The sequence below is a fragment of the Mus caroli genome, unplaced genomic scaffold, assembly GCF_978045245.1.
Source record: "Mus caroli unplaced genomic scaffold, Mus_caroli_1 scaffold_11, whole genome shotgun sequence".
In the NCBI taxonomy this organism is placed as follows: domain Eukaryota; kingdom Metazoa; phylum Chordata; class Mammalia; order Rodentia; family Muridae; genus Mus; species Mus caroli.
The window spans coordinates 113,164,593-113,188,577 of NW_028227266.1; the positions used below are offsets into that span (position 1 = coordinate 113,164,593).

Sequence of the window (23,985 nt, forward strand, 5' to 3'; positions counted from 1 at the left end):
GTTGTGAGGGTTTATTTCAGGGACTTTGATTCTTTTGATCAACCTGTCAGTTTCTATACAAAATATCATGGAATTTTTTTTTATCTCTATTGCTCTGTAGTACAGCTTGAAATTAGGGATAGTGATACCCCCAGATATATTTTATTATACAGGATTGTTTTAGGTATCCTGGGTTTTTTGTTTTTCCATATGAAGTTGCTAATTGCTTTTTCAAGGTCTGTAAAGAATTTTGTTAGAATATTTATGGGAATTTCATTGAATTTGTGGACTGCTTTTGGTAAGATGATCATTTTATTATGTTAATTCTATGGATCTATGAGAATGGGAGATCTTTCCAACTTCTGATGTCTTCAATTTCTTTCTACAGAGACTTGAAGTTCTTGTCATACATGCATTTCAATTGTTTAGTTACAGTTACATCAAAGAGGGGAGAGAACTTCTGCTGTAGGGCACAGCGGGAATAATCTCTGTCTCTGGGAGTTTTCCTCCCACCTGATGCAGTTCTTAGGCTGAGGCAAATCTGCCTGATTATTAAATCTAAACCCTTTTATTTCTCTCACCTAAAAAGCAGCTCCTGGAAGCTGCGGCCGACTTCCTATTACGTTCCTAGATCCTGATATCACTGCTGCATGTAAGCGAATCCAGTGCGCAGGTTTAGTGCTGTTTCAGCTTAGCCCATACCACACCTTAGCAACCTTTTGCCTGTTGCTTCTCCGGTACGAATTTTCTTTAATTCTTTTCTTCTTCCATGGAGCTTCAAACCAGCAGTGTTTCTTCCAGTGTCCTCTGCCTTACCCAGGCCCTGCATGGATGCCAAATTGTTGAGGCCGGCCTGAGGCTCTCATGTATGGGTTCGAGCCTGGGAGACAACCTGGAGCTGAAAGAAAGGGAAACTAGGCGGATGTGTGAGAGAGAGATGGAACCAAGACAAGATTCTGATCAGGGCTCAAATGTTTAATAATAGTCTGCAGTTTATAAAGAGGGAAGCCAGTCCTCAGTCACACCAAGTTTACTGTGATGTTGCAGACCAGCCTTTTAGCAGAAACTTGCCAAATTCACAGTTTGCTGATAACTCAGGAAAATCTTGGAGAAAAGGTTAGGCCTCAGGCAGGTGGCAGGCAGTGTCACATCAAAGGAGAGGGATGAGAAGCAGCACAGCAGGTGGTCCCGCTTCAATGGTGAATGGTCTGAACCAGCCTGCCTAGAATGAAGAAGGGTACACTGTACTGAGTGTTATTGAGTCTTGCATGGTGAGGTTTCTCCACTCTCACCTTTCAGCCTTACTTCCCCACTCTGACTCTTGATGCCATTTATATATTCTTTGACATGATTAGTACCACCAACCTCATGGTACTTCATGACCTTAGTCTTGGCTATTTTAACGTCAACGTGACACAAGCTAAAGTCATCTGAGAGGAGTGTGCCTCAGTGGAGAAATTGAGTCTACAAGACCAGGCTGGAGGCAAGCTTACAGGTCATTTTCTTAATTAGTGATTGATGTGAGAGGGCTCAGCCTATTGTGTGTGGGGCCATCCATAGACTCATGATCCTGTATTCTATAAGAAAGTGGGCTGTATAAGCCATTCAGGAGCAGTAAGCAGAAGACCTCTATGGCCTCTGCATCAGTGTTGCCCCCAGGTTCCTTCACTGTTTGAGTTCCTGAATTGGCTTCTCTCAATGGTCTGTGATTAAGGATATGGAAGCCAAATAAACCCTATCCTTCCCAAGTTCTGTATGGTGTTTCATCACAGCAATAGTAACCCTAAGTAAGAAACCCTCCATGGGGACTTTCCATGTCCTGATGGTTTCCTTGGATGCCAGATTCCTTCCCACCTTGGGATTTGTACCTCAGACTACTGTTCTATCTTGTTAACATTGTCCTTCCAAACCACAACCCCTCACCATCAGCCCCCCTGCATCCATCGCTCTTTTCTCAATATCTCCTGACAACTCTACAAGGTTTTGATACAGCAATTCTTTATCCTGGTAAACTGGAGGCTCAGAACGTCTGCCTCTGTTTCTGTTTCTCTGTGCACTCCCCCTAACCCCTTTCAAAGCTTTTGAAGTTCCTGAAGCCACTGGGTTTGCTGTACTTACTGGAGCAAAAATGGAGGGTTTTGACTAGTAATAGCGCCTCCTCTTTTTCCTCTTCTTCTTTCTTTTTATGGGTGCATAAGACTCTTCGTCATCCGAAGATGTTGGTGGCGCTAAAAATAATAGATCGACCGCTGGAAATAGAGTAGAAATAGGTTCAAAATAGGAAATAAGTTGTGGCACAAAGCTCTGGGACCCTGTTGGGTATTTCTTGCAAGGATCAAGTTGACATTACTAGGTGAGTGACTTCAAACACATGCCCTATCTTTCTTATATCAACATTGTCTGGGAAAAAAATTCTATTGGTTTTTATTTTGTTGGTTGCAACTTTTGGACGTTCCCTTTGGGTCTCCTCTTACATCAGAAACAAAGCTTTTCTTGCTGTCTGTGCTGTGACCAGCAACCGTGTCCCCACTCTGTTCAGCTCCCCTGCTTTCCCCAGTGGGGCAAATACAACCCTTCCCCACAGTTCCACAAGGGAAGGCATGAACCAGATGATCTGGTAAGATTCAACTATATCTTACTGGGCATGTCCCTAAGCAATGTCCCATTGTATACACTTCCCAATGAAATTTTTATGGGATTCAAGTGAGGCCAAATTTCAAGGGAAGAGTACAACTGAATAAACTTAGGCACAAAATGGGAAGGAATGCAGGGAACCACATATTAGATGGTTAGGTCACATCTGGTGGCCAGTGCAACCCAGTTGGCAGAATCAGTAACAAGGTAGAAGGGTTTTATGGGTTACTAGGCACCAAGTACAGAGTCACCATTTTACTCAGGAAATAGGGAAGAGGGTGGGCAAGGCTGTGGATAAGAGACAGAATTAGGGTGTTCAGACAATGTGGCCTATGAGGTGGGCTCCTGCATCTCTGTGGACACAGGAATCAGAAAGAGGAGTCCTCCTTGAGTTTACACAAGGCAGAATCAATGCATCCAAAGTAGAACACAGGACAGTATGTCAGACAGACAAACATACATCCATCCATCCATACATACATCCATACATACATACATACTTTTCAATAAAGGAAAACCTGACCCCACTGCAGGGGTTTCACAGAAGACTTTGGGGAATATACTCTCCATTGATTCATACTCTGACAAGAGAAGACAGGTGAGAAATATACTAAGCATGAAGTACACAAAAGTCCCAGAGAGCTCAGAGGAAAGTTGTGACACACAGGAAGACAAAGCAAGGAGATCTGATGAGACAAGGCAGGAAAATAAGGTTCAGACTCAGGTAGGAGGATAAAGCCAGAAAGGACACTGGAAAGAAAATACAAGTGGCCATGCCTTTTAAATCCTGGGAACATATGTGCACACTCTGAACTAGGGATATCTGAAGAGGAGGTCATAGATGGACCAGAGTTCTAGATTCACTGTCAAGTACTAGGCCAGAGTTTCCAATGCAGGTGTCAACATGTTCTGTGACCCATTCACCTTACAGGTCAGTTTAGTGTGAAAACACAAGCTGGAAATGAGCTAACATATATCCTTCCCTCTATGCTTTTCCCCTTCTGATACCTTCCTCATATGACAGTATAGACTGAGAATGCAGTTACCTACCAGGAGCAACACTGTTCGACACTTTTCTGAACTCCCACTCCTGTACCTCCATCGCTTCTGCAAGAAAATAAACAGAGTGGCTCACTCACTTCTGCCTGCAGAGGATATAGCCACATTGGTTCACAATAGATTAGCTTCAACTTTCCACTGGCTCCTTGACTCCTCATGTTAGAGAGGGTGCTGCAGTGAGGCCAGACCACTCACTCTGCCATCCACCCATAGAGTGCCCTTTATAGAGAGACTTAACAGGCAAGAGAGGACCATAGAGGTGCTGTGATAAATCCTGCAGGACCAGCTGGAAGAGGATTTCCTTCTTCGGCATTATTGGGCCCACACTTCATGACCTTTGTATTCAGGTTCATATCAGTGACTATAGAGAGTTGTACTCCACTGATAGTTCTATCCTAAATCAACAATCAGAAGTGAACGCCAGATGTCAAACAAGCAGTGCACAAGGAGATCTCCTAATTACAGTCAAAGGATTGGAGCTTTGGCAACATCAGAGGCAGGGAGAATGCTTTAATTTTTAAATTTATTTCAGCTGTATTGCCTGCATATGAGTGCCTGTGTACCATATGCATGCAGTGCAAATCAAGACCAGAGGAGGGCATCAGATACACTGGAACTGGATTTATGGATGGATGTAAGAAGCAATGTGGGGTGCTGAGATTAGAATCTCAGTCCTCTGGTAGAGCAGTCACTGCTCTTGCTTAAAAAGCTATTCCCCAAACTCCCCTACCTCATCTTTAATTGCCAGTGGGGTTTGCTGTTCTTTGCTTCTATACATTACCATTACAGCTGGAAGGAGAATCAAACAAACCTACATCTCACTGATGCCTTTCCCACTGCCTCAGCCTGGCAAACAGAATGTACAACCCGACTGCTTCATGAGCCCCTTTCCTGTTGATCTCCACAGGGCATTCTCTTACTTACCAGGAAAATTCTCTGTACTATCCACAGCGTTTTGTTCCTTTTCCATATCCGTCTCTCCCACCTCGGCTATACCTGAAGAAAATCAGAACAGAGTGTGCCACATGAAGTCACACTGGCTTGAAATTAAGCCCAGTTCTGCTTGGGATTTTCCATGGAGCGTCTATGGCAGAACCAGTATCTCTCATTTAATTTTCAGCCCTTCTTCCCAAAAGGGACCTGGAGTGAGGTTTCTCAGAAATGAAACCCTAAGATATTTCCTGAACAAGGGAGGGATTTCAGATACTTACAACTCCCTATCAGGGTGGAAGCCATCTGCAATCATAAAAAAGAAAGTATTGTCAGGATTGGCTCATATTATATATGTCACAATGGCCTGGCTTTCTCTGGATGATTTAGAGAACAATAGACATATATCGTATGGTGCTGCAAATGACACAGGTAAAGATGGAAAGAGTCTTTCCAACAGTGAACTTTCCAGCCCATTTATACTGCAGGCACACAATCCTTGATAGATCATGAAAAGTCATTTTTGAGGGAACTGCCTCTGTGGTTCAATTTTAATGAATATGGTGATGGCAATCACACCAGAGAGCTGGAGATCCACTGGTAAAACAGACAAATAAACAAACAATTCTCTGAATTCCACAGAGAAAACCAATTTTCAAAAAGCAACACAATTGGAATACAGTTAGACCTGCATTTCTATAGAAGACGAACAAAGGGATTCTTACGGTTTGTCTTGATTCTGGAACACGGATACCATGTGGGAAATCTAGGATAAAACAGAGTATCTGTCAGGTTGTTAATAATTAGTGATTATAAAAGCCTCAGGGAACATTCTCAATTTGCACATGAGTATATGGAGATAGCTTGGACTGCTTTGAGTCCATTCTCCACTGTAGAAGGATGTTCAAAAGAGGGGGAAAACCAGAACAAAAAGAAACCTAGGATCCTTGTTCCTTAACTAAAACCCCTTTAAACAATACAAAAGAAATCCAGCTGATCCACACTTTGCGTTATTTGCATGTAAGTTTTCAGAGCTGATTAGTTGGTGTTTTAAAACCAAACAGGAGACCCATACATACATACATTACAGACACACACACACATACACACACACATGCACACAAGAATGGTGTTCAGAAGACATGAATTTGAGAGAGAACAAGGTAGGTGGTATGAGGATGGTCACAAAGAGAAAAAAGAAATAGGACATGATTTAATTTAAAAAAAAGTTTTAAAGCTCAGTGTGTGTAATTGTTTACACTAGATCTGTGCCACTAGCAGGTGGTTTTCAGAATTGCCCAGGGCTTTTCAACTAAATCTTTCCTTGGTGATTGGCAAGCAAGTTTGGAAAATCTTATTTCTCACAGTGCTATTATCAAGTGTACTATAGTACTTCAGTAATTTTATTTTTATGTTTCAAGTCAGCTTCTAAAACAAGTCCAAAACCTACTGATATAGCCACCTTAGGGTCCTTCATGATTGCTTTTAACTTCAAAGGACTGTGTAAAAAGACCAGACACAGCAGGGAGTCTTCGGACTTTTCACATGAATGCTTTCAAGCATCTGTGGCAACATCTTAGTTTACATATGCAGTTAACTGGACAACAGACACAACTCTTCATGGATGGGCAGCACCTCTGAACTACAAGCTGCACTGTCAGCCATGATGCTATTGTCTTCAGGTCTTCTTAAATGAAGGAAGCAAGGGCATTCCACAGCATGAAGAGACTCATATTTTCACTTTCTCTCTGTCTACAATTTTGAGAGCCAGGAATTCTTAGGTTGTTTTCTGAAGCAAGGATGATAACAATATCCAGGCACAAATGCCAAGGAGAACAATGAGATAATAAACTATAAATTTCAATTAAAGTGTGAACTATGTCTCCCATAAACCATAACACCACACAGAATCTCATACACTCAAAATCACAGACCACTGAAGCACACAACCCCCAGCATTCTCTGTGTACACAGTCTCACGGAAACCTATGCAGAAACTTGACTATAAAAGTATATCTAGAAGAAACTTAAAAAAACAAAACAAAACAAAAACCCAAAAAACAACATGTTGACTTGCTTCCAGAAATAACAAGTTGGTTGGCCCATCAAAGAGAAGCCAGTAAGAGATGCCAGACCTATCTTAGCAGTTACATTTTCTTTCTCATCAAGGAGTTAAATAATACTTACAGCTTTGGTATTCTTCCCAGGACCCCTGAAATTACAGAAAAAAAGACATTATGAGGACAACTCCATGTGACTTGTAGGCACATGTCTTTATTTCTCTTCCTTGGTACTGAAAAGGCATGGTTCTGCCAACATTAATAGATGGCAGAAGAGATAAGATATATCTGTGACAAACCCACATCTTCTCGTGAATGATGCATCTTTAAGTCCCGTTCAGTCATCAACTGCAAAGTAGTCAATTCAAGGAAGAACATCATTTCCAAGAGGGATGGGTGCTAGCATCCATCCTGGACCTGACTGTGCCATTCAGAAAAGCTCTTTCCCCATAAGGCTTTTATTGGTAAGGGACTATGCTATCATTCCAGAAAACAGAGCATAGTATGCATAACAATGCTACCCTATTTTGAGAGCCAAACTCAAATGAAATAGGAAATTCAGACAGCAACATTTCTATTTTAGTCAAAGAAAAGTCACCTTACCTCATCATGGTATTCGAACTCTTCTTTTCTATAAAATATTTCTTTAATTTCAGGTGCACTCTGACTTTCTAGGAAGACAGAGTAACTGTTAACCGCTGGTGGCTTTGGGCCATGGCTTCCTTAGAGAACACTGCTTAACTTATACAACAGGATGTCTGCGCTGTAAAGGCTAGATTGAGTGGCTACTGGAGCATCCTCAGTGATTGCACTGAGTCAGTGAAGAGCAAGGAAGAGAAGGAAAATGGAACACTTACACTATGATGAGAGCAAAAGATGACAGCAAGAAAGTCTTCCAATGTTTCAAGTCTCTTACTCATATCAATCACTTTTAGACCAGAGCGTTGGTCTTCTAAGACCAAGAAATATGAGTTTAAACTTATGCTAGGTTGCATCTAGTACGAACTCTCAAGGAAAATCTCTCAAGGATCAGATAATCTAGGGCACCCAATGGAATATGGCTTATAGAGTAGCAGCGGTGAACATAGAAAGTAAAGACTATGAAAATGTCTCCCCTCTGCAGTACATCTGGGTACCCCAGAATGCTGGCAACCATTGAGGCTCACAGCAAACCAGAAGGTGAGTACTCAAGTACAATGAACTACATGGCATTTAACCTTCAGTGGTGTCATGCTCCACTCCTCAGCTCAGTGCATGGACTACAAAGGGACAGTCATATAATCATGGAAAGGACTGCCTCAGAAATTGTGTTGGAGCAGGACTGAGGTGGGGTTATTGCATAGCTTTTCTCTGGAACAGACATTATTTTTAGAGTGGACCAATAGAGCTACATAATTTCTGTCCTTGGACAAGAAAAGAATTTTCCCAAGTAATCTGCTGCTGAAAGTATGGACTGACAATGTTTTTCTGGTGGTTTCTCAGAGGCAAACATTCCATAGAATGAAATCACAATGAAATGAATATTGTAGATGATCTACATGCTTCCCACATTCTTCTGACAATCTAAAACCCACACTCATGGAGGACAATGTACATACACACACATACACACCTACGCACACATGCACACATGCACACACATACACACACACACACACACACACACACACACACACACACAGAGAGAGATAGAGAGAGAGAGAGAGAGACTCTTCTAAGTACAACCAACACATGAAGCTTTATGTCTTTCCCATTGATATTGAAGCTCTGTTCAGATAGGAAGGTAGTGCTTAGAATTCTATATTCTCTGGTGTATTGAAGCTACCCCCCAACAGAGCAACAGAGTTCCAGAACGAAGTCTACGATACCCTTGTTTCTATACAGTTAAAACTTATTCGAAAACCCTGGACACACTTCGTGAAATAGCATAATTATTCTAAATTCATTCAGAAAGTCACTAAAAAAGTAAGATTTCAAACAATAATTTCAAAGTAGACAAAAACCATTCATTTTATAGCAATGTCTTGTTTACAAAAGATGTGTGGAAAGGCTAAATCAAAAATTATAAGTTTAAATGTACACAAAAATGTTCATAGAAAAGAGTATACTTTTGAGTTACTCTATACAGGGAATAGAGTATCTCAGAAGCCGTGTGCTGCCATATAAGCAACCAAGTGCTAGGAGCTGGAGAGATGACTCAGAGGTTACGAACAACTGTTGCTTTTGCAGGTTAGCTGGTTTTGAGTCCCAGAATCCTGATGGTGGCTCATGTTCATCTGCAACTTTAGTTCTAGAGGATCTGACCTGTCCTCTGAGCCCTGTCTGCACAAGGCACTCACATGGTGCATACACATAAACATAGGTAGGCAAAGGATTTATAAACCAAAGAAAACTAAAGCTAAAATATGTTTAAAGTCCAGTGTCTGTGAGTCCATGTGTACGTGGGCATGTAAGTATCCTCAGCTTGTGGCATATCCATGCCTTTGAGTGAGTACCTGCCTGTGCCCATTTTCCTGGAGACCACAAGAGAGTATCCACTAGTCTGCTGTGTTGTTCACTTCTCTGATTTCTTCCCTTCAGCAGGGTCTCTCACTGAAGCTCAAGTTACGCTGGCAGAGATGTGCTCTTGTCCCTACCACAGACAGTGCTATGTTTATAAGCACAGACATATATGTCTGGTCTTTCTGTGTGTCTTATTGATTCAGACTCAGGTCCCATTGCTTTCATATCAAATGTTCTTCTTTCAGAACATTATCTGCATACACAATGATGGTATCATATTTCTAATGTCAAACACCACATATCCAGGGTGTTTGTAAATAGAGAAATATTTTGATTTTTAACATTCTACATACATTTTATGGAATTAAAAAATGAATCATTATCCATTTTATTTATTTATAGTAAACATGTTTCTGGATGCTATAGTATTTCTAGGACATCTAGTATACTTTTGAGTTCTTTGGATTAGTTTTTGTTTTTCTTTTCTTACTGTCCTTTCAAGGCAGGATTTTTCTGTGTAGCTGTCCGAGAACTTGGTCTGTAACCCAGGCTGGCCTTGGACTCAGAGATACACCTGCATCTGCCTCCCAAGTGCAGTGTGTGCCACTACACCGGGCCATTCTATTCTCCTCTCTCCTCTCCTCTCCCTCTCCTCTCCCTCTCCTCTCCCTCTCCTCTCCCTCTCCTCTCCCTCTCCTCTCCCTCTCCTCTCCCTCTCCTCTCCCTCTCCTCTCCCTCTCCTCTCCCTCTCCTCTCCCTCTCCTCTCCCTCTCCTCTCCCTCTCCTCTCCCTCTCCTCTCCCTCTCCTCTCCCTCTCCTCTCCCTCTCCTCTCCCTCTCCTCTCCCTCTCCTCTCCCTCTCCTCTCCCTCTCCTCTCCCTCTCCTCTCCCTCTCCTCTCCCTCTCCTCTCCCTCTCCTCTCCCTCTCCTCTCCCTCTCCTCTCCCTCTCCTCTCCCTCTCCTCTCCCTCTCCTCTCCCTCTCCTCTCCCTCTCCTCTCCCTCTCCTCTCCCTCTCCTCTCCCTCTCCTCTCCTCTCCTCTCCTCTCCTCTCCTCTCCTCTCCTCTTCTCTTCTTCTCTCTCTCTCACTCCCCCCTCTCCTTTCTCTATCTCTGTCTCTGTCCCTGTCTCTCTGTCTCTCTCCAGATGCTAAGGAAGTCAAAGATCCCATGTATTGCCAGGCACAGAGCTCAGAGTTAAGGTGGTACTGATCAGGAGGAAGATGTTAGAGAAGGACAAGAGAAAGAGGTTATAAGGTATTAGGAGAGTGAAGAGGGTGGGCTGAAGGAGAGGCCTGGGTCTTTATGGAGCACACTGCTTAGAAGCAGGAGCCCCCGAGATTACAGTGAAGACAGAATCTATTCAAATTACACAGATGACCAAAGCTAGCAGTACCCAATGAGAATGCAGGAGAACCAGGTATACCTCCTTAAACCTACTGAAGATGTTTGGAGGAAACAGACTTCTTATTCTAAGAGTGAAATATACAAGTACACTAAAGCATAGAAGATAGACAGGCAATGTCCAGATAGATCCTAGGAGGGCTGAAATCATGTTCCTAAGCCCTAGTACATGGATACTACTAGTTCATGGGAACTATCAAGTCCACCCTCCTCATCTTATACATTGATCTCAGAATGCATGAAAAAAAAATGCCCAATGCTGGGCCAAGTCAAGGTTCTTCCCCACCCACTAGATCAGTGGTTATAAGACAGGGCCAGCTCTCTAATCTCCATTGTCTTAGTCATGTTACATGCCAGTTAGTGCAGGATGAGGAGAAGAGACTACAAATGAACTAAAAATCACACATTTGACCTCTGTTTCCCAGGCCAAGCTCAAAAGTCTTTCTGCCACTTTAGCCATGCCATTCTCTGGGTGCCCTTGAAACAGGTCTAAACATTGACCTGTGGCTATAACGTGACACCACTTTGGGCTCCTCTCTCTTTATAGATGCTCCACATTCTCAAGCTAAGGCGCAAAATAAACCTTTCATCTCTAGGTTGTTTTTCTCAAAGTATTTTTTAAAGGGGGTGGAAAATAATTTAGGTATCATCTCCATAGACAGCTACTGCTCATCCTTATGCCTCCGAAAGAGGAAAATCAGAGAAACTTTCCGTTTTCCTTGTCCTTACGATTTCTTTTCCACTCTCTCATTCTCTCAAACACAGAGTGTAACATGACCACTGCTGGGACGCTCTCTCACTCAATCTGACCACCAAGGATTTTTATATAATTCACCTTTACTCTTCAGAGCTAATCCACATGGATCACTCACACGTGGGGGCAAGCAGTACCGAGAGTTGCTCACCTCGTCCTGCCTACATCAGGTGAAGCACACTGGCTTATCCAACATGTGCCTCGGCTTTCCTCTAGTTCATGTTATTCAATGAGAGCTGAAGTGAGCTTTAGGTACATTTGTACATTTTAGGGTTGCATTTCTACTGATGAGATAGATACATTAGCATTTTCACGTATAAAAATATGCTAAATCTGTTCAGTTTTACATAAGGTACACAGGATATTCAACTACTACAGATAACTGAAGCAAATCCTCAGTATTTACAGTACCTGTTTTAATAGTTGGTTGGGTTTCTTTGGATGTACCTTTATGGGCTGAAGGTTTCTCCGGAGCCTGGGAGGGACTTGAGTCCTTCCTATAAAATTTTCTAAAGAATGAAGAAACTGGGAACACATTCACAACAGGGAGAGTTAGGTTAGCTTTATGGCAGCAAAACAGAAAATTAATCATGCTTCTGTGTTTATAAAAATGACCTCATTCCCTGTTTCCAGTTAATCATCAGCGTCAGGATGGCGCTTCAGGAAGGTCACTGCATTTTGTGACTAAGCACTACACAGACACCTTAGGCAATATCTACACTTGTGTGGCTATGACAATACAGCAAGAGCAGCAGGACTTGAGTGTGTTATGGGCATGGAACAAGATGGGAGCCATATCCATCTGAGAAACACAAGTATGCAACGTTGTTCGTATAATTGTTCTTTCTCCATGCTTTCTCTCAAACAATGTAAGTTTCAGAAGGATTTCCCATGAGGATTTCAGGTTTCAAAGATAACTCTACATGGTAAACCATAAGGAAATGCTCATGTATAGCAGAAATGCTCTTTGTTTGTTAAATATCAGATGTTTGTCAGAAATGAGGTTTGTTAAATACCAGAGGAATTAAGCTAGACTCTGGTGACTGAATTCAGAGTGAGTATTCCACTGGATCCAGGTCGGGGAACATGACTGTTGTTGAGTTTTCATTTTCTACTTAATCATGGCATTTATAAGTCATGGAGAACATATGGTATTGCATTAAGAGAGCTGGGAAATATAGAATATTGTACAACATCTTATTTTTCATCCTTAGCTACTATACTATATTCTTTTCATTGGGATCAAATTCTGACAGAAGCAGCTTGAGAGAGAGAGAGAGAGAGAGAGAGAGAGAGAGAGAGAGAGAGAGAGAGAGAGAGATGGTCTCTACCTTTCAATCACTGACTCAAAATTGGAGTTTTATCCAAAAGGAGTGGAGAACCCTGGCTTAGTACAAATATGTGGCATTCCTTCTACTTCTTCTGCCTATCACATGCCTGGCAGTGAATGATTTGGATCAACAGGAATTATAGATTCTTGTATATTTCTCAGAAATACTTAGACTCCAAATTATTTTAAATCAAGTTGTCACATGAGATGTTTTGGCAAAAACAAAATTTCTCTTCTATTGACTAAACCTTGATGTCTGCAACATGACAAGGCATGAAAGGTGATCTGGCATTTGGATGACATGTATGCATGTTGCTTTCTAGATGACAAACATCCTCAGCCACTACATGAACAACCCAGATAAAGTGAAGCTGGAAGGACAGTGTGGGACATTAAGTGGTACATTAAGTTTATGCCATACCTTCTCTATTCTGACTCTTCAAATTCCAGTTTCTAAAACCTCCTTTTCCAGGGAGCATTTGCCTCAAGCCCACTCTTTATATGTACATTTTTAAGTTCCAGAATGCCTTTGATACAAGATTAGGCTTAAAATACCAATGTATAAAAGGATGAGTTTGAATTTATGATTCTCTTTACTCTAGTTCAGCAGATCTGGGTTCACACAGTGTGCCCCCATGGGCACATATTATAGTCCGTGGGATCAAAACTAGGACCTTTCACATACAAGGAATACACTAAACCAACTGGACTATACATCCTGCCCACTTTAGCTCTCTATGACAAATTCTTTTCAAGTCAAAGGCCTGACTGTGAAGGTACTTTAACACATCCAGCATCCCAGCCAAACGCTGCCTATATAAGTCAGAGTTGCCCACATAACTCAGAGTTGCCTATAATGTTGCACTGAGTGCTCAGACTTAACAGGCAGCATGAAGACTGACCACCAGTGATAGAAGTAATATTGGAACTCAAAATTGAGCTTACATTTAAAGAAATATAAATAACAAAAGACTGATCCAGCACTGCCCAATAACCAAGGGCTGACTGGAGTTCTTAGTGGACATTGCCCAGAAATTGTCCATGACATTGCTCTTTGAGATCCTGTTAATGTTGACTAGTCTGTTAAGCCTTTTCACCAGTTCTAACTGTAATGAGACATTTCTATTGTAAGTCCAGTTATCAAACACACTCAATCTATTTATTTTAATGTAGTGTCTTCCTACACGCAAACTCTCTGATCTGATCAAGCATGTGGACTTTCTCATCTTCTATACTTGTGAATGTCTTCAGGGAGATAAAGAGCACTGCCCAGTCTTCTGCTGACTGTTGGTGCTTGTCAGTGCATGGGATCTCACTAGGTGGGGTTACTGCAGACAGATGCTAGGAAGCTGGAACACTCGCACAGGGATTGCTGAACCCTTAATGAAGTATTCCTTAAGCTCTATGGCTACAGAGGCTGATGAATTACCTCTACACTTTGGGTTATGATTCTCCTGAGAACTGCACAAAGAAATAAATCTGCTGCCCATCGGTATGGCGAGGTTAAAACACATTTTTGTAGGTAAAATGTGTATCTTCCTTTTTGAATTGACACATTTGTCACTGGGAGGTGGATTGTGTAACAGGGATAACTGTCTTGGGGAAAAACCTATGCAGTCACTGCCTGGTGCACAAAACCCACCCCCCTCCCAAACTAAAGGCATTAGAGTTGAAAGCAGTTACTGTAGACACAGGGCCGTGACTGGGTACTTCAGGTATCACTTTTCCCCCTTTTAACTCCCAATTTTCACTCCCACTAGAAATCTTATATCACTGTAGTGTACCAGACAAAAGACAGCTAGTATTTCTACAATTCTTATCTAAAATGTGTCCTGAGAAAGAAATTCCATAATACATACATTTAAATTGTTTGGATTCCACCTGTAATTAAAAGGAAAGAAAACACTTTGAGGCTCATGACAAAACATGCTAAGTTTTGTCTGCATAGTTCTTTGGTTTACACTTGTGACACAGCACAGTGTAAAGTACATAGGAAAAAGACATAAAAAGGGCTTGCATGATACTTTATGTGATGATGTCACAGAAAACCCAGGCTATGCACTTAGTGGCAGAAACTATTATGTTGCACACTTATGTTGACTCGAGGTAAGATCAGACCACCTTTGGTTGGCAGACCAACTTAATAATCCCTTTTGTGAGATTAATTCCTCTATGGGGGCTCCAATTAGTTGCAATGAATGATCATGTTTTAAATGTATTACACCCTCAGCATTCAAATATACATTGCATGAAGCTTCCCACTACATAGTTTTGGGGAATGACTCAAACTCATTCTAGATGACAGACTCAAGAAACAAGCAGGAGCAGACCCTTAAGGAAAAACACACATTCTTATAGATGGTATGCTTGATAACTTTTGAATAAATATTATATACCATGTGTCTAATGAGGAACTTTTTATTCAGATAAAAAGGTTTCTGTCCACAAACTATGTTGCCCAACACTGGAAGTTTTATGCTCTATTCAGGCAGGAACAAGCTCATACAACTCTCTGTCTTCTTCTTCCTTAAGCTAAAGATCACCAAAGTAACTTTTCTATCTTATAGAAAAGAAAGGGCTTCTTACCTTTGTCACGAACTCTGATATATGGTCTTCGCTAACTGGTGAAGCTGCAGTGACATTCTCTGCTAAGAGGAGGGGGACAGACATTGACAGTCAGCTCATTGTACTGCTTACTACTACTACTTAGGCAGCATCTTTGCTTGGTGAGGATAAAAGTACAAGGACTTAGCACATGTGACTAGACCTAATGAACAGGATGGCTGGGCTGCTGCTGAACTGCTTTCCCTTGAAGGTAAATTAAAGTAAAGAAAGACATGGAGAGGTATTAGTAACAGAACTGTTCCATTTGCAGAGAGGAGGGACCCAAATCAGCATAAAATAACCGGTCTTTGCCGTGTAAGATGAAACACAAGTCTTCACATGTATTCCATTTGGAGGGACCACTGTGCCTCAGTTTGCCTGTTGAGGTCAGAGGACAAACTGTGGGTTCCTAAATCTGTACATGGAAAAGCTAACCCCTACATGTCAAAATGCTCAGGAAACATTTTGGAAGATGAGTGGAATGATTCTAAGAGATGGCGGGATAGGATAGATGCTGCTAGATAGTGTCTTCTAGACATGAAAGGGATGATAAACACATGAGATCCCATACAATCGTTCAAACAGGGCCTGCATCATGCCAGCATCTATTGACTGACCACTTTGGATCAAGAACTATGGCTAATCAGTGATGAGAGAGAGAGAGAGAGAGAGAGAGAGAGAGAGAGAGAATATGGAATATGAATCAGTTTTCTCTAGGGGTGAACCCCCCTCATAGCTTGATTTCAAATTAGCAGCACTAAACATGTATACTTAAGAGCAACATTAAATAAACTCAAGTGTTTATGTAGCAATAATATTTATCATAGAAGAGGTCATATATTTGAAGGGGAACTTGGGATATGTTGGACTGGGGAGGGGGGTAGAATTATATAAATAAAGTAGTCGCATTAAATTCTCTAAGTGTAAATTAAAACAATCTTGCTTTTCCATGTCTCCCCACTTCCTTCCTTCAATCAAGGTGTAGATGCTGGACCCAGAATTTCCCATTTTTGGCCCTGACTCTGCTGGGGTAACAGGTGTGTACAGAAGTGTCCCACCCTTTGTCTGTGTGTGTGTGTGTGTGTGTGTGTGTGCTGGGGATTCAAACTAGTAGTTCACAGCTAGTGTTCACAGCAAGTGTTCTTACCCATGGGGCCATCTGCACAGTCTGTAGTTTTCTGTACACAACTATTTTAAAGTGGAGGCTTGTATTACAAGAAATTATCCCTCAAAGTAAAGAATGATACAATCTTGGAAAGTGTGACTAAAAAGAGGTAAATTGTAATAATTTGTCATATATGGTGCACATTTTATAGAAGTAGATGGCAAAATTGATAATCTATATGTCATTTATGCGTTTATAAATATGCAGTTTTCTGGCCTTTATAACATTTCTTCTTTGTGATGTATATATCTGCAACCACCCCACCCCGTTTTTGGAAAGTTGTAATGTGACTCTGCCACAAACTTCCATTTACATAACTTCCCTATGTAAATGATCTGTAAGCTTATATTACACTGAAAAATAAAATATTACTTCCTTACGGTGTTTCCTTCTTGGTATTTTATAACAACTGCAAAAATTATTTAGATAGGGCACAACACAATGGAAATGTACTGCTATTCACTGAACTTGAAATCCTGGGTGTTTCGTAGTATCACAGTAGTCTGGGGGAAACTGTGTACAAGCAACACAATGGCAAGTAAAGCAGAGCACCCCAGGCACCATGAGCAGTGTGCACCGGTAAGTGGAAAAGCACACGAACCTCTCCTTTCCCCATCCTTACAGATATTGTCCCCACACTCTCATCTCCAAACACAGGTATAACCTGACCATTTCTGGGATCTTTGCCACTTGATTAAGATGAGGCATTCTGGTACCTGGTTTGACTTTAACCCTCAATCATGGGTCACTGGACATATACCAGGTCACTCTTTAGAAAGATCTGCTACAATCAATTTACATCACTCTCATAGGAGAGAAAGCACTAGAGGGCAGTTCACCAAATCCTGTCTCTACAGGGGAATTCCTCCCGACTCAGGGAAGATGTGCTTCAGCTTTGCACTGTTTCATGCTATTGAATGAGAGACCCAAAACTGAATGCATTTTGAAATTCTGTGGTTGTATTTCAATCAAAGATATAGATATATGGCATTGTTTCCATGGGAAAAATAGCCTTAAACTTTTCTATAAATTGACACATGAGATAAAAAAGTTATCAACCACTATAGACAATTACAATTCCCACAGTACCTTTATCATTCTTTACATTTGTTTTAGGTGATGGAATATTGCAGACTTGTGGTCCACAAACCTCTAGAGGACCCATAGCTTGCTTCTCTTCAACTCTTTTTAATAGTGCAGAAACTAGGAATACATTAAAAAGAGGAAGTTTTGTCACCTTTTGGTAGAAAACTCAAGCAAACTAACAACTACTGAGTATTTGTGCCTTTGATCTGACTGCTTGTTCCAGGTGCAGTCATCAGAGTGAGATTGGTGCTTCAGGAGGATCACTGCATGTCATGTACAAGGAGTTAGGCATTGAATGGACATCACAGGAATCCCAGATAAAGCCTAAATATAGATGGATATGAAAACACAGAAGGAAGAGCCACACGACTGAGCATGCTGTCATGAGTGTCCTGCCCAATGGGTATAACTCTAACCCTTCTGAGAGCCACAAGCACACAGCCACACTCTTGCAATGCCTTCAGCCACCAACTCTTCACTACAACACAAAGACTTCCTCCTTAGGTGGTTGAGAAGGACTTCCCATGAGACTCACTAGGCTAGAACAGATCAATCTCTTTAGTGTATACTGTAGGAAAAGCACAGGCATTGCTGGAGTGCCCTGTGATGTCTGTGACATGTCAGAAGACCTCAGCTGCATAGGAGTAACTGTACCTGGAGTCAGGAATGCATTTATTCCAGAACATTGTACAACACTTGTTTACTCTTCATTCTTATCGACTAAATGTCATGGGCAATGTATGTTATTCCCTTAGTGGGATGTAGAGTGGTAACAAGCTGTGAGACCCTCTGACTTTTCACCCAAGCTTACAATGATAGCTACATTCATGCATCAGTGACCATCTTCCCTGACAGATACAACTGAAGGTACACATAGTCTACCTTTCAACTCAAAAGAAGTTGTGGGATTCCTGGATCAGTAAACAGGGCCTTCCCCCACCATCCTCACACTGTCAACTGGCTCTCAGAAACTGAGTCTGATCACTGAGGAACAGAATCCCACTGATGACTCAGACACCAAGTCAATGCAACCCAGTTCTCACATGAAGCTGTGCAAAGAAAAAGGGGGAGCTTCTTTTTATCTGGTCACATCTAGATATACCCTCAACTGGAAGAGACTGGAAAGGCAGCTTGGTGTCATTGTAGGTTGCAAATGTCCCCTCATGCAGTGTTGGGCTCCCATTGTCAGAATCTGTGGTCTGCCTAGAAGTGTGTGGGCTTTTCTACCTCTCATGCTTGTGGATGTATGTCTGTGGGCAGATGGAGAGCAATGCCCTGGCTCTGCCCTCTGAGGTAGTCATGGCAGAGTCTGGGCTCTCTGTGATTTGGACCTACTGAAGGAAGATGCTGGGAATATGTAATACAGGCATCACGAAGTCCTTGTTCCACAAAGTGTCTGTTGATCTGCATGGAGAGCCTCATCGTTCACCTCATAGAGTAACACAATTAAGAAATGAATGCACCACATGTCATGAACTTTCAATTCGTGTTTTGTAGGTTAAATGTGTATCCTATTATGGTAATTCAATAGATTCTCACAAGAGATTAGAGTGGATAATCTGGATGACTATCTTGGACAAAAACAGATTTAGATGCAACCTGATATACACCATTGTAAACTAACTACAGAGATCCTAGATGGATCCAGTGAATCTACACAAATGGCTTTAGCCTAATTTTTTTTTTTTAACTTAGGAAACTACCATTTTAAAAAACAAAATCCAAGTTGTTCTCATGAGGTAACTTAGATCATAGTGTTGCATTCACATATAAGTTTACCCAAAATTGACACAATTTGTTTCTAAAATATGTCTTAAGAGACTTGGCAATACATACTGCGTCTGCGGTTTTTATTTTCCACCTGAAATTTAAAGGAGAGAAAAAGAGTATGCAGTGCAGGTCATGCCAGTTTCTGTTTGCATGGGTCTTTGAAAAGTATATCAACATGTTCTTAATGCCAATCAACATAGGTAAGTATCTTTAAGTGAAAGATTATGTATTAGTATATTCTGTGATGGTATCACAGAAGACCAGAATTTCTTAGTTGTGCCGCTTCCCACTTTTCCTATTTCAAAGGCCATATTAACTACCACTAACTGTTTGTCCTCTGCCCAGTGTTCTGAAAGTCACACTGCAACATGCTTGAGCAGCTTTAGAAGTCAGCTGTGGAATTAATCCCTTCTGTAATATGGTCTCAATTATTTATAATAATGCTTGTGGTAAGTCTTACCACTTAGCATCCCCACCTGGACATATGAAGCTTCCTCCACACTGACTTTTGTGGGACATACTGCATATAAGTCAAGGAAACCTGACATGCTTGTCAACTTCTACATGAAATTTATACATTTCCCAAAAGAGGAACATTTTTCTCCAAAGTAAAAAGTCCCATCATACAGACTGTGACACTTGACACTGGGTGCTTTGGTGCTCTTTGTTTAGCTCAAGATCGGGACCAGGCTACTACAATCCCACTTTTCCCTTGCTTAAGCTAAGTCTCTCAAGACCCAAGAAAACCCTGCTCAATGTTGTTCTTAAAATGGGCTTTTGACTGAAGAATAAGATCACTAAAGTAACATTTCTCTCTTAAAGAAAGGCCTTCTTACCGACTCCATAGTCTCTGATGTATTTTTGGGGGCATCTTGTGCATGTATATTGTCAGTATTCTCCAGTATGTCTAAGAGGACAGAAAGTGACAGTCAGCTCATGGAACTGCTTACAACTTACACAGCATCCTTGCTTGCTGTGGGGAAAAGTGTGGGCAAATGCAGGTGATTAGACCTAATGAGCAAGTTGCTTGGGTTGCTGCTAGCTTGTCTTCCCTTGAAGGCACATTAAAGAAAGACCTAGAGAGATATGAGTAACAGAAATGCTACATTTCAAGTCGGGGGAACCCAAAGTAACATAATAATCCATCTTTGATTGTGTATTATTCAATTACGTTTTCACACATATTTTGTTTGGTGGGACACTTTTGCATTTCAGAGAACAACTTGTAGATCCCTTTCTCTTCATTTGTCATATATGTTCTGGAGATTTCAATTTCAGGTCATTGGGCATGGTGGAGGCATCCATTTTCTTGGAAAGGATGACTCTTCTTCCTAAGTGTAGCCTAGGATACTCACAGTACCCTGGGCATCTCTGACCATCCATTCAGACCATGTAGATTCAGAGACAGGGGGAGTCTACAGACTTGGGCTGTCCTTTTAGCTCTCATCTAGAACCCTTACCCCATCTCACTTCTCAGTTTTAGATCCAAGTAGTAGTCAGATCCATTTGCTTTTTGAACTAGTCTGAAACAGAATTGTTACCACATGTCTCTGTATCCACAAATTCCTCAAGATCCATGTATAAGTTGGATCTGCTATTTCTCTTGGTAAATCTGACTCTATTCCCTTTGTCCCTGCTGCCTTCCCCTCAGACTCAGGCCAGGGATAGCGATGGTATATGCATTCTGACTTACTGAAGCTAAGCCAGAGCCTTCACCAAAGTGTATAAAAATAGAAAAACTAAAAGTATCCCTATTGTAAGGTGATGTTTCATGTAAGTATAGATTTCAAAAATCCCAACAGAAATATTATCAATAAAGTGCTAGAATATAAATTCAACTTTAAAAATCAGAACACTTTCTCTATACCAATACAAAGCAAGCTGAAAGAGAGATCAAGGAAACATTCATATTCATGGTAGCCTCCAAAATTAAATATTTAGAAGTAAATTTAAAATGGGAAGTGAAAGATCTCTACAGCGAAAACGTTATAGCCCTGAAGGAGACACTAGAAAGTGGAATCCCCATTATGCTCTTGGATTGGTAGAATTAACAATGATCATCCTACCAAAGAAATTCCAATAGTCAATGCAATGAAATTCAAAATTCATGTGACATTCTTCACAAAAATACAAAAGTCCTAAAATCTCATGTGGAAGCACAAAAAGATCCAGAGTAGCCAAAGCAATCCTGTGCAAGTGACCATGTTGGAGCGATTAACATCAAAGATATTATCCTATATTGCACTTTTAGTAACAAAGATAGCATAGTCATGGAACAAAATAGATATGTATATCAATAACACAGACAACTCATGCACACAATTAAAACTTTTCATACTTGGTCATTATTCTAACTAAACATATCCAGCATCTACAACTAATGGTGAGGGGAAAGCAGAGAAAGTGGGGAAAGCACATGTTCAGTCATGAAATTAGAGCTTTGTCTATTACTCTGCCCCAAATCAACTCTAAATGGATCAAAGGCCTAAAAGTGAAAGCTTAAAAGCTGAAACAGTCAAACAAACAAAGAGGCAGCACCCAAAGGCTTTCTGAATACGACTTCATTTACTCAGTAATTAAGGCCGAAATGGACAAATATAACGTATAAAACAACAAAAAGGGCTGTATAACAACAACAAAAATCAACCCTGAAGATGAAAATAGAAGAGAAAGTCTTTGCCCGCTGCATCTCTGACACAGCATTCATATCCAGAATATCTAAAAAAAACTATAAAAAGAAAGGGCTTAGTATAAAAATGATCTAATGAAAAGATATGACAAAGATGATAAGGCCATGAAATCTCAACTGTATAGTTGCTTAAACAGGACCAGCATCAAGACCAACTCTATTGATATGCCACTGTATAGCAAGAGCTACAGGTAATCAGTGTTTAGAGAGAATCAGTTTTCTCCAGGAGTGGGCCCCTCACAGATTTTCTAATTCCAAACTAACTGCACTAAACACACACACACACACACACACACACATACACACACACACACACACACACACACACACACACACATCTAAGAGTAACATTAAATGGATTTATCCTTATGTAACAACAGTTATAAAAGAAGAGGTAATATATTTGAAGGGAGAATATGGGATGAGTTGGACTGGAGAGAAGGAGGAATAGAATGATGTAAAGTGGACCCAGCATACTCAGCACCAGTGTGTTCTTCTACTTTGTCCCTTTTGTACTTTCTTACCTGGACTATAGCTCTGAATGCATCCCTGGAGACCTGCAGCCACCTGGGACAACCAGGCTAAATCCTCATGCATGAATTCCCTGACCACTGGGTTCCCCCGCAAGCTCATCAGCCATAAGGTCTGCCCCATCCGCTCTGTGATCCATAGACCTATTCATATCCCTACCTGCAATCTCCGAGGCTTGTAGCCATCAGGAACCATAAGTTCTGACTATATCCCTGTAGGCCCGCTGTCACTCAGACAATCAGAGGCTTGATGCCATCAGAGATGACCAGCTCTGTCAACGTCCTAGGAGGCCTAGTGCCATCTCGGCCAACCAGCTCTATCTGCTACCCCAGAAGCCTACTGGCGTCAGGATCTATTAGGCCTAACAAAACAAAGGATAACAAAACTAAAGGTCAGCTTAAGAACAACAACAACAACAAAAATAAACATAAAACAAACACGAACCAACAGCAATAAAAAAACCAAAAACCATACAGGAGAGATGGCTCAGTGGTGAAGAGTACTGACTGCTCTTCTGAAGGTCCTGAGTTCAAATACCAGCAACCACATGGTGGCTCACAACCATGAACAATAAGATCTGACACCCTCTTCTGCAGTGTCTGAAGACAGTTGCTGTGTACCTACAAATAATAAATAAATAAATCTTTAAACAAAACAAAACAAAACAAAAAGAAACAAAACACAACAAAACAAAACAGGGCAATATGGCACCACTAAAACCCTACAATGCTACTAAGTAAGCTATGAATATCCTAACACACTTGTAACACAAGAAAAATCTAATCCAATGAAGATGGTAGAGGAAGAGAAAGTGGGGAGAAGCCTCGAAGATGTTGGCACAGGGGAAAAATTCCTGAATAGAACAGCAATGGCTTGTGCTGTAAGATCGAGAATTGACAAATGGGACCTCATGAAACTGCAAAGCTTCTGTAAGACAAAAGACACCGTCAATAAGACAAAAAGGCCACCAACAGATTGGGAAAGGATCTTTACCTATCCTAAATCAGACAGAGGACTAATATCCAATATCTATAAAGAACTCAAGAAGGTGGACTCCAGAAAATCAAATAACCCCATTAAAAAATGGGGCTCAGAGCTAAACAAAGAATTCTCACCTGAGGAATACCGAATGGCAGAGAAGCACCTGAAAAAATGTTCAACATCCTTAATCATCAGGGAAATGCAAATCAAAACAACCCTGAGATTCCACCTCACACCAGTCAGAATGGCTAAGATCAAAAATTCAGGTGACAGCAGATGCTGGCGAGGATGTGGAGAAAGAGGAACACTCCTCCGTTGTTGGTGAGATTGCAAGCTTGTACAACTACTCTGGAAATCAGTCTGGCGGTTTCTCAGAAAATTGGACATGGTACTACCAGAGGATCCTGCAATACCACTCCTGGGCATATATCCAAAAGATGTTCCAACTAGTAAGAAAGAAACATGCTCCACTTTGTTCATAGCAGCCTTATTTATAATAGTCAGAAGCTG

The 23,985-nt window shown here is 41.2% G+C and overlaps 1 protein-coding gene across 2 annotated transcripts in view; it reads right to left on the reverse strand.

Annotated features, from left to right (window-relative positions):
* Window positions 1-946: 946 nt before the first annotated feature.
* The window catches only part of LOC147002161 (uncharacterized), a 57,521-nt gene continuing 34,482 nt past the window's right edge, over window positions 947-23,985 (reverse strand). The window contains exons 14-27 of one of the 2 annotated variants that reach the window (XM_085828147.1): window positions 20,111-20,181; window positions 19,341-19,365; window positions 17,508-17,621; window positions 15,236-15,294; window positions 14,509-14,530; window positions 11,731-11,844; window positions 7,266-7,333; window positions 6,790-6,814; window positions 5,328-5,368; window positions 4,884-4,908; window positions 4,597-4,668; window positions 3,664-3,720; window positions 2,098-2,228; window positions 947-1,201 (exon numbers count right to left, since the gene is read on the reverse strand). In XM_085828147.1, the coding sequence (XP_085684273.1) occupies window positions 2,122-2,228; window positions 3,664-3,720; window positions 4,597-4,668; window positions 4,884-4,908; window positions 5,328-5,368; window positions 6,790-6,814; window positions 7,266-7,333; window positions 11,731-11,844; window positions 14,509-14,530; window positions 15,236-15,294; window positions 17,508-17,621; window positions 19,341-19,365; window positions 20,111-20,181 (800 nt within the window). In that variant the 3' untranslated portion in view covers window positions 947-1,201; window positions 2,098-2,121. Of the gene's footprint in view, window positions 1,202-2,097; window positions 2,229-3,663; window positions 3,721-4,596; window positions 4,669-4,883; window positions 4,909-5,327; window positions 5,369-6,789; window positions 6,815-7,265; window positions 7,334-11,730; window positions 11,845-14,508; window positions 14,531-15,235; window positions 15,298-17,507; window positions 17,622-19,340; window positions 19,366-20,110; window positions 20,182-23,985 lie in introns of both variants that reach the window. The other variant, XM_085828146.1, reaches the window with a different exon arrangement.